Genomic DNA, 10,729 nt, shown 5'->3' with positions numbered 1-10,729 from the left:
GTAACATGGACTTTAACCATGCAATCCTTTACTTTAGGGCTAGAACTTCTATCAAAATTAAGAGCTAGAAAAAATACAATATCAACACTAGGATGTATAATTTCATATACAAACACCATTATAATAAGGGCCTAATGCAATATCTATTTCCATTTACAAACCAATCATAATAACTAAAAACATAATACCAACAACCACAATAATTATCAAATGTCAAATTAATATTATTTTTAAAAAATCATAATAGTTTAAACTTTTGCGTGAATTGCATAAGTTACCAACTATTTGAAATAATCTAGGAAAATTATACTTTACCCTCTTTTACACTTAACCCTTTCAAAATATTACCAGTATAACGCTTTTCACCCATTCCATAGGTAATTGTTTAGGGAAGAAAGTGTGTATTTTCATAAGTTAGGGGAGTAAGTGTAAAATGAGGTATACTTTAGGGGGATATATGTAAAAGGGGTATAGTATATGGGGTAAAGTGTATATTCTCATAGTGTATGGGGTAAATGTAAAATAAAGTATAATTTAGGGGGTAACTGTGCATTTACATAATTTTGAGAGTAAGTATAAAATGAAGTATAGTTTAAAAGAGTAAAGTGTAATTTACTCAAATAATCCTGAGTCTATTTTTCAAATGGATACAATTAGACAAGGCCTAAAATAACCCATAATCTCATAATTTAACAACATTATCCAACTCTTACAAAAATAGAACTTTAGTTGGAATCCCCACTCTAATAAAAAGAAAAATAAAACTCCTTCAAACTAGTCGAAGTTTTGTTCAAACCAAAGAAGACGATCATAGAAGGCATCGCGGAAGTAGACAAAGTTAAAGGTTTCGAAGCTGCACACGTGCCTATTTCACAAAACCAAAAAAGGCAAAATCTGGATCCCTTCCCAACGGCCAAACCGAAAAAAGCTGGCTCATTAACACACACTTCACAATCGATAATTTGAATCGTAAACTTAAATTTTTTTTTTTTTCACCTATAATAATTTTTTATTTAGAATTTATTGTTAAAATTTTGTACACGTAGCATTTCTCTATCATGTACGGGTAATTTCTATTTCTCATTGAGGAGTTTCTATTATGGCGATCTTGAGCTCATATTTTGATGCATGTTCACTGTTGTTATTCTGTTTCGTTGCAAAGAAAATGATAGAAGCAACTGGAAAATGAATATTGACTTTTTTTTTTTCAATTTGTTTAGAATTATTGCGTTCTAGGCCTGCGAAAACTCAGCTCAGCTAACTGAATAATATTGATTCTGTGCTAGGGAATGGGAGAAATCGGGATTGGGATGGCTTCAATATCACATTCTCCAGTGGGAACTTCAGCTTCAGAATTTCTCCGGAGCTCAAGCAATGGTGTCAATGGCATTCCTCTGAGAACTCTAGGGAGGGCGAGATTTGGCAGCACGACCAGGAGGGATTTGGTGGTGGCGGCGAAGATTAGGAAGGTGAAGAAGCAGGACCATCCATGGCCAGATGATCCGGATCCTAATGTGAAAGGTGGGGTCCTAACCCATCTCTCACATTTCAAGCCCTTGCCAGAGAACCAGAAGCCGAAGCCCGTAACTTTGGAATTCGAAAAGCGGCTTCTCAGTCTAGAGAAGAAAATCACTGATGTAAATCATTTTTTTTTTTTTTTTGGGTGATTGTAGTCTCTTTATTTGAGTGAAAAAAATATTCAGGGTTTGGTCCAATTGTGTTTTTGTATTCGAGTGCAGGTGCGGAATATGGCAAACAAAACTGGTCTGGACTTCAGTGATCAGTTATTTACATTGGAGAGTAATTATCAGCAGGTTTGATATGTTATGCTGATGAGAAACTTTTTTTATTTGATAAGTAACAAGAAATTTTTTTATTAAAATAAAAGGTCACTCAAGTACACTGGGAGCAAAACTAGACTCCACCCAATGAGAGTAAGGAAGAAAAGACAGTTGATAATACTCAACACAAACAATGAGGCACAAACCAGCAATCGAACATCTCAATAACCTTATGCGGCATAACTCAATGAATACCAAACAAACAAAAACCATTGACCACATATGCTGTTGAGGACCTCAATTACTTAGATTCAAAAACATGACCTATAATTTTTAATTTTAAATGGCTTTAGTATGAAGCCATACAGTGATGAAAGTGGCTTATATTAGAGACCTTGAATTGCATGCTTATGTTATTTTTTCCAACTATTGATCTGGAGATATAGAAAACATTAGAAGGTTTTATTAATTTTGCACTGGGTAGGCCTGCTATTCATCTCTACACTCATTGTTATAGGATCCTATTGCTTGTTCACAGACTTCCAATGCCATTTTCAAAGTTATCCAGACACTGAGTTCCTTAGGAGTAATGGAGTTTAGCTTATTTTTCTTCGCTTATTTTGTCGAACCTTAAAAATTTGTTTAAGCATGCAAAATATTGGGGAGTGAAGCTTGGCTCTTGTATCCCCTAAGATTCTGAGTTGTAAGCCTCAATGTGGAAGTATGTTTAGTGAACCAAAAAAATAGATATATCTTATAATGAATTTGGGGAAAGTCTCAACTAAAATTTTTGTTGCCAGCCACTTATAAATACATATTATTAGGAGAAGTAAGTATAGGAAGGAATAATGCAATATGATGGACATGTCTTTTGCTTTCTGCTTAGGAAATGTTCTGGGAAAATGATGCTCTATTACAGATTTGGAATTCAGCATTTAAAAAAAAAAGGGTTTCTGGTTCTGAATTGCTACAATTTATCATTTGTATTTCAGGCTCTAAAGGATTTATATACGCATCTAACTCCAATACAGCGGGTGTCTATTGCACGGCATCCTAACAGGCCAACTTTCCTTGATCATGTGTTTAGCATTACTGAAAAGGTGCAGTATCGGAAACTCGTGAACTTGGTGCATATTGTATTCTAGATAGTTTACCTTTAGGTTATGAATGCTGAATTAATTACATTGATTAATGTCTTTGGATATACCCCATATGCACAGTTTGTGGAGCTTCATGGAGATCGGAGTGGGTACAATGATCCTGCTATTGTTACTGGTATAGGAACCATAGATGGTAGGAGGTACATGTTCATGGGTCACCAAAAAGGTAGAAACACAAAAGAAAACATCAGTCGGAACTTTGGGATGCCTACTCCCCATGGGTATGTCAAATTATAAAGACTTGTATGTTCTATTGGTCTCATGAAATTTCATTAGCAGTAAAATGGAATGTAATATTTGTTGCAACTTATCATGCCAAGTTCCTGGCCAGTCAAAGTTTCAGTTTCTGACACTAATGACAATTTATATCCAAACAGTTACCGGAAAGCTTTACGCATGATGCATTATGCAGATCACCATGGGTTTCCTATAATTACTTTCATTGACACCCCGGGAGCTTATGCAGACCTCAAATCTGAAGAACTAGGACAAGTATGTGGACAACTCTATTGTCTTTTACATTACCATGTGAAATTTACATTATTGTCTTTTAATAACGGCTCAACTGATATATATACCTTACGTACGTGCAGGGTGAAGCCATTGCTCACAATTTAAGGACCATGTTTGGCCTGAAGGTACCCATTGTTTCTATTGTCATCGGGGAAGGTGGTTCTGGTGGTGCCCTTGCCATTGGTTGTGCTAATAAATTGATAATGCTTGAAAATGCAGTTTTCTATGTTGCCAGGTGATTTGAGTTTGGCTTTCCTCACATTGCAACTCTTTAAAGATTGTGCAAATATAATGTTGGACAAGTGCCTGCTTTTCTAGCGCTTATTAGATAAGTCTCAAAGAGATGGTATGCAATATGCTGGCTTTATAGTTTATTAATGCAAATCAAAAATGACTTGGAAGGCAGGAAGGGGTGGATTTGACCATGTGTTAAGAATATTAACATTGTCTTTGTTAATTCAGAAGTTTACCAAGTCCTATGTTAGAGTAGATTAGTAGTTCCCACTTGCCAGACCTGTTCCACGTGTTTCCTCTCCTCATCTGTTGTTGTCATTTATTCAAACAGATGAGCAATCCAATCATTTTATTTTTAACTTTTTAGGTTTTGGTGATATCCGTGTCGGTTTTCATTTTACCATTTTTTTCTCCTCATGGCAGCCTCGGTGATTTCAAACATCGTTGAGCATCAGATAAGTTTTGTCAAAGTGTTGTTGTTGTTGGGTTTCTATGTTTTTTTGGGTTAAAATGGTTATGAGTAACGGATATATGGAAGGAGTGATTCATTTTAATCAGTTTGGAAAATATATATGATAAGAGGACGGGGAGCTTTGTTTATGTCTGACCTGAAAGTATTAACTTGGTATAGTTATGGCATGGTGTAAATGCATCATATTGATGCATTACAAACTTATAAAACTTTCTGTAGGATGGAAAATTCACCTTTTGAGTATGTGGGTAATGGGGATAAGACCTTCCATCTGAGTTAAAATTTTGATTGCAGATATGGGCAACTGGACATTTAAATGACTACTTCCTTGTTTTCATGAAGTGTACATTAACCTTAACATTAAAATTAATCACTATATATTAATGCCGTTCAAAAATGTACATAGATTCAGAAAGTGTCATCTGCAATAATTGCTTGTGAGGCTGCTGGATATATCATTTTGCTATTGATAATATAGTCAGTTGCAAAATGAGTTAAGAGTCTCCTTATAAGCAGTAGAAGTTACTAGCACAGTTTTCCATTTTGATTGACATTGAGATGGACAAAGAGCCATCCAGTTTTGCTAAATGAGGTTATGTTTATGTTGTTTAATTGGTCCTGCCTTATAAAAAAATACTTTCATCTTTAGCTTTATGTGATCACACACCCATGCTTTGGATTATGTGATGCATTTTTCTCTTTTTCTTTCCTGTCATGGATACAAGTCCTTCCTAACTCAGTTTCTGCAAATTGTTTTAATATGTCAAAACCCTACGTTCTCATCTGTTTCTTTTATTTTGGCTCTATTCTTGTCATTTTTCAGTCCAGAAGCGGCTGCATCAATCTTGTGGAAGAATGCCAAAGCTGCTCCACAGGTCCATACAGCATTCACTCTTGGTCTACCGGTTAATTTAATTTTAATCTATTAAAAGTTTCTTTGGTGCAGGCAGCTGAGAAACTAAGGATTACTGCTACTGAGTTGTTGAAGCTGCAGATTGCAGATGGTGTTGTCCCTGTAAATGATCCCTTCTTGATTCTATGCCACTGTTTCTCTTTTATTTTTTTTCTTTCAGCAACTTTCATCTGTCGTGTGGAAACCATGACCAATTGGCACATTCTCCAAACAATAAAATGGGATGAAACATGGTTGCTTGCGTGCATAAATGACAAGACTCCTTTGTACTCCTCTATGGGGCAAAAGAGACCTTAGAATCGTGCTCCCCCCCCACCCCACCCCACAACGCGCACCCCCCCCCCCCCCCCCCCCCCCCACAACTGGATCAAATAGTTAGAAGTGTAGCATTTGCCTATACCCTCAGCCACATATTTTAATTATTTTTCTATTGACTAGACCTCCATAACAACTTCCATTTCATAACTTCTTTTACAATTATTTTTTATTTATTTATTTATTTTTTTGGTTCTATTTTGTGACAATTAGAAGAAATTTTATACTAGGAGCCTCTTGGTGGAGCACATGCAGATCCGTCTTGGACCTCACAACAGATAAAATATGCAATTAATGAATCAATGGATGTACGTGCCTTTCTCCCCTTTAATTCTTAAACAAGAATTGAATATAACCAGTTTTTCTCCTAACAACAATCTTTCTTTTTCAATAGGAGCTTATGAAGATGGACACAGAAGAGCTTCTGAAGCATCGCATGAATAAGTTTCGAAAAATTGGTATGTTCCAAGAAGGACACCCCGTAGATTCTAAGAAGAAAGTCAACATGAAAATGAAAGAAGAACCCATCGTGAGGACTTCCAATCTAAATATAGAGGATGAGGTCAAAAAAACTTATGCAGCGAAGATTGAATGCCAAAGAGACCTCTGTGGAACTTCCAGAGTCAGCTCTAAATGAGATGATAGAAAAGCTGGAAAGAGAGGTTGACCGCGAATACTCTGAGGCTGTTAAGGCCATTGGTTTGAAGGACAGGCTTGTGATGTTGCGACAGGAATTTTCGAAACTAAAGTTGCAGGACCAACTCATGCCTCCGGTCCTAAAGGAAAAGATTGAAAAACTTAAGGACGAGTTTGCCCAGGGCGTCTCTGCAGCTCCTAATTATGAAACCTTGAAGTCTAGACTTGACATGTTGATGGAATTATCAAAAATCAAGACTGATTCTGCAAATAAAAAAAGGTATGCCAGATTAAAGCAGCAAGTCAGTAAAATTTTTGTCGAAATCATGAATAGGCCGGATATGAAAGAAAAAAACAAGGCACTTGAGAATGAAATTGAAAGTTCTGGGGTGTCTGCGGGTCAGGATTTGGACCCTGAGCTGAAGGAGAAAATTGTGCAGAGGAAGAAAGAGATAGAGTTGGAAATGGTTGATGCTATAAAAGCCCTGGGTTTGGATGTTGCGGCTGTGAGGCCAAAAGCAAAGGAGATCAGTGAACAGATTCCAATTGATGTCAAAGTAAAGGAAAAAGAGCTGAATGAAGAAATTAAGGGAGAAATTGAAAATGTTATCAAGTCAACAGATTTGAAGGACAAGATTGAGGCACTGAAGTTGGAGGTTGCAAAGGCAGGAAAGACACCTAATGTGGGGTCCAAAAATAGAATTGCAGCTTTGGAGCAACAAATTAAGGGGGGCCTTGTGGAGGCCATGAATTCTTCAAACCTCAAAGAGAAGCATGAAGAGCTCCAGGCAGAAATTTCTAAAGCCATCGAATCTTTGGAAAACCAAAATCCAAAAGAAGACGGTTCTACGTATGATGAATAAGGAGTAGAGATCAATGTGGGTGCGAATCGCACCTTTGCTTAATGTGAGATCATCTGTTTTCACTGTGTGTTTTGTGTCTCCTTTTTTCCCACCCATGGTTTATTAATTCATGTATGTATAGTGCCTTTTCTTGAAATGATCTGAATGATAAATTAAGTGGGTAAATGGGTTGTATCTAGTTAAGAAGCATGGGTGCGGTTAAATTGTAGCCATATGGATATGGTCTGGACGCAGCTGCACGTGCATCCCACACGATTTTTTTTTTTTTTTTTAAATCCAACTGGACACCTGAAGAACAACCCCAGCTCATCGTAGATCTTCTATTCTTCTTCACAGATGTTCTTCTTTTTCACAGTTCTTCGTTTTCACAGATCTTCTTCTTCATTATAGACGCGGATCTTCCTCTTCTACGCCTTTGGTTTTTCATCTTTCTTTTGTTCTTTTTTGACTTTTCTCTTTCGTTACTTTTTTTTTTTTTTTTAATGAAAGGTTGCTCTTGTTTTCTTTTCTCCGCTTGTATAGTGTTTACACTTATCTATTCATTTTAATTTTGTGGGCTTGGGCATGTAAATGATCTGGGGAACTCTTAGACTTATTAAGTCTTAAACCCTTCTCCCAATTCCAATTTGATATATGAATGAGACACACATCTTTTATATCATTTTCAAGTCTATATTATTGTTTTAGCTTGTACCTTTTTTCAATTTTATGTTCTAATTTCTAAACATAATTTAGTAACTATATATTCACTTTATTGTCCATTATTTCTCTAAAATTTATGTATATTTAACATTATATAAAAAAAGCTTAACAATATATAGAAAATATAGATAAAAATATATTTAATAATTAATTGATAAACGTATCTCTGCCATAGCCGTTTCCTACTTTTTCAAAAATTATCTCGTCGGCGCACCGCATCCGCACCCTCACACCCGTATCTGGGCAGGTGCTTCCTAGGCACCTAGTAAATTGGTTGTAAAATGTTGTATCATATCTTTTGTGTGTGTGTGTGTGTGTGTGTGTGTGGGGGGGGGGGGGGGGGGGAGGGGAACAAACCCTAAAAAATTAGCAATGATAAAAAAAAAAATAATAATAATAATAGATAGAGTTAGAAAGATCTCATGAATTATAAAATCATGCAAATAGCGGTCCTTAAAGGTTGATTTGTGTCACTTAGAGTAGAACTCAGTGCATTAGGTTTTCTTGGCGGAACAACCCCCTAGAATTAGACTACAACAATGCCCTTTGTAATTGACATACTTCCAATCACAAAGAACCAAGAACAACCTTTTATTTTTGCCTTTCCTTAAGCTCAAAAACTGCAAGAATAGAGAGAGAGGTGTGGTTATGAGAATAAAAGAACTCAAAAATATAGAAAAAGAGCCTTAGGGTTTTATATGCCAAAAAAAAAAAAAAAAAAAAAAGAGGACTAGTGGCTTGTCTAAGGGGTAGGCCTCCAACAATCATTGTGCACACCATCAGACCAAGAGCCCAATAGCTACTAACCACAATGAATGCCCAACAGACTGCTCATAAAATTTGGGCTAAAAAGAAAGAAAGGAAAAGACCCCAATAGCTACTAACTACAATGAATGCCCAACGGACTGCTCATAAAATTTGGGTTAAAAAGAAAGAAAGGAAAAAAGGTAAGGCCCACGAGAGATAGGAACAAGCCCAAGTCCAACACCTAACCCTTTATATTTTAAGTTGTCACTTTAGTTGTGCAATGGTTAATAAGCACATAAGAAGAATCACCTCTAACCAATGTGGGACACAAAGCACAAGCCTAAGTGTTTGAAACATAATCCACTCTAACAACCCCCCACTTGTTACAAACACAAAATTAGGAAATGTAATAAACTCAAGAAAGCATGCATCAGAATGGTATCATAAGGTTCTAACCATACTTAGTATAAATAAGTAGAAACTACTAGATAGTGGTAGAGTTAGACTCTTTTAACCAAGCTATTAGATAATTGGACTTAGGGTGAAATTGCAAAATAGTACTAATTTGTGAAATATTTAGCAAAATAGCATTGTTTGTGAGTTACATAGGGAAATACCACACTTTTGGAATTCAATTTTTTGAAAATCGAGTTCCACATAGATCTCAATTTCACTGTTATCGAGTTCTACGAGCTAGTGGCCATGGTGGCACTTGCTGACATGTCTTTTCTTAATAAAAATGCCACGTGGAACTCAATATTCAGAAAATTGAATTTTATGAAATGTTAAACTTATGGGTAACCCAGTAGCAAGACACCCGCAACACACCCACCAAAGCCACTGTCTGACCAACACTTAAAACACCCATGTTCTCACGGGTAGGCCAGTTGCCAAACACCCACATCACACCTGCTAGATCCTCTGTTCGACCAACACTTAAACACCCATACTCTTGCGGGTATATGGCAAAAGCAAGAAAGCCTCACTTGAGTGTAGCACATAGCATTTTACAATACTTGAAGATGAGCCTGGAAAAGGAGTTTTCTTCTCTTCCACTGTAGAATTACATGTTAAAGGTTTTGTAGACTCAAATTGGGCTTCATGTCTAGATACAAGGCTAGAGATATCTACATAATTGCATCTATACACAACCAAGCAGAAATCTCTAAAGAAAAAAAAAAAAAAAAAATACCCATCTTTCAAATTGAACACTAAAAAATCCTTAGACCCTCAACTTAAATGCTCACGGTATAATAATTTCAATATGTATTTGATCAAATGGTTAACTACAAATACTCAATACAATGGTCACTTTCATTTTTGACCCAAAGGATTAATGAAACTAAAGAATACAAAGTTTCCGATTCAACGAATATATGTATCTACATGTAAAATAAATGTTCATGCATGATGAGAGATCTGACTAGAGTGTTTGAGATGAGTGGCATAGGCCTTGACGAACTCGTCGTCTCCATCTTCTTTTAGTGCTGTTACTGCAGCGGTGGAGTTCTGCAGTGGCAAAATCCTTTAATATATATATATATATATATATATTAGTTATTTGATTATGAATTGAACATATTTCTAGAACCTGTTTGGATTTCGAGAAAATGAAGGAAAATGAAAAAAATAATCCAGGTTATTTGAATTTGGAGAAAGATCCAATTTTAATGAGTTTGATGTGTTGAAGACTCATTATTTGAGTTTACTCGGTTCTATGTTTATAATATGATGTATAATTTTTTAATAACAAATAGGTTACCACATCATTTAAAACATGCCACATCATTGTTCCATTAGATACATAGACAAACAAACTAATGGAAGCTAACAGAGAGACTAATAACACTCATATTTAAAACTTCAGAGACTTATAATACGGAGATTTTGGCATTTTACCCCTTTTTTAAAAAAAATTTAGCAATATGCCCCTGTTTCCAAACTATATAGGGGCGTGCCCCTGTTTCGATACTCGATTACCTTAAAATTGAGTTTCAATTAAATACTCAATTTGTAGAAAATCGAGTTATGCCCCATCAAACTTAAAAAAATAAAAAAAAGCATGGAACTCGAGTTCCTGGAAATCGAGTTCCATGCAAAAAAAAATTTAGTGCAATCGTCCCATACAAGGTTTAGGGAGCCCTATAGTGGCGTTTTTAAGTCCTATAGTGGCGTTTTTAAGCCTTATAGCAATGTTTTTCTGCAATTTTTTTTTTAATAAGTGTGATTACCTCATACCAGGATTAGGGAGCCCTATAGTGGCGTTTTTAAGCCCTATAGTGACGTTTTTAAGCCCTATAGCTGCGTTTTCCTGCAATTTTTTTTTCCTAAGCGTGATTGTCCCATGGCAAGTTAAGGGAGCACTATGGTGGCGTTTTTTAGCCCTATAGTGA

At 35.9% G+C, this 10,729-nt stretch overlaps 1 protein-coding gene across 1 annotated transcript; it reads left to right on the top strand.

Moving 5' to 3' along the window:
• Positions 1-1,276: 1,276 nt before the first annotated feature.
• LOC126720315 (acetyl-coenzyme A carboxylase carboxyl transferase subunit alpha, chloroplastic-like) lies at positions 1,277-7,153 on the top strand. Its single transcript, XM_050422647.1, has 11 exons — positions 1,277-1,637; positions 1,740-1,814; positions 2,774-2,881; positions 3,002-3,162; positions 3,319-3,433; positions 3,535-3,689; positions 4,984-5,035; positions 5,107-5,175; positions 5,619-5,696; positions 5,783-5,950; positions 5,991-7,153. The coding sequence occupies exons 1-11, from the start codon at positions 1,290-1,292 to the stop codon at positions 6,885-6,887; spliced, it is 2,226 nt and encodes a 741-aa protein (XP_050278604.1). The 5' UTR covers positions 1,277-1,289; the 3' UTR covers positions 6,888-7,153.
• The last annotated feature ends 3,576 nt before the right edge of the window (positions 7,154-10,729 follow it).

Source organism: Quercus robur, chromosome 4 (assembly GCF_932294415.1).
Source record: "Quercus robur chromosome 4, dhQueRobu3.1, whole genome shotgun sequence".
NCBI classification, from domain to species: Eukaryota; Viridiplantae; Streptophyta; class Magnoliopsida; order Fagales; family Fagaceae; genus Quercus; species Quercus robur.
The sequence above is the reverse complement of the archived record's forward strand: the minus strand, read 5'-3'. Positions and strand labels throughout refer to the sequence as shown.

Coding starts and splice junctions, on each gene's coding strand:
- LOC126720315 (XM_050422647.1), top strand. CDS start 1,290: ATGGGAGAAATCGGGATTGGGATGGCTTCAATATCACATTCTCCAGTG. Junction 5,036..5,106: donor ATGCCAAAGCTGCTCCACAG/GTCCATACAGCA, acceptor TCTTTGGTGCAG/GCAGCTGAGAAACTAAGGAT. Junction 5,951..5,990: donor ATCTAAATATAGAGGATGAG/GTCAAAAAAACT, acceptor AATGCCAAAGAG/ACCTCTGTGGAACTTCCAGA.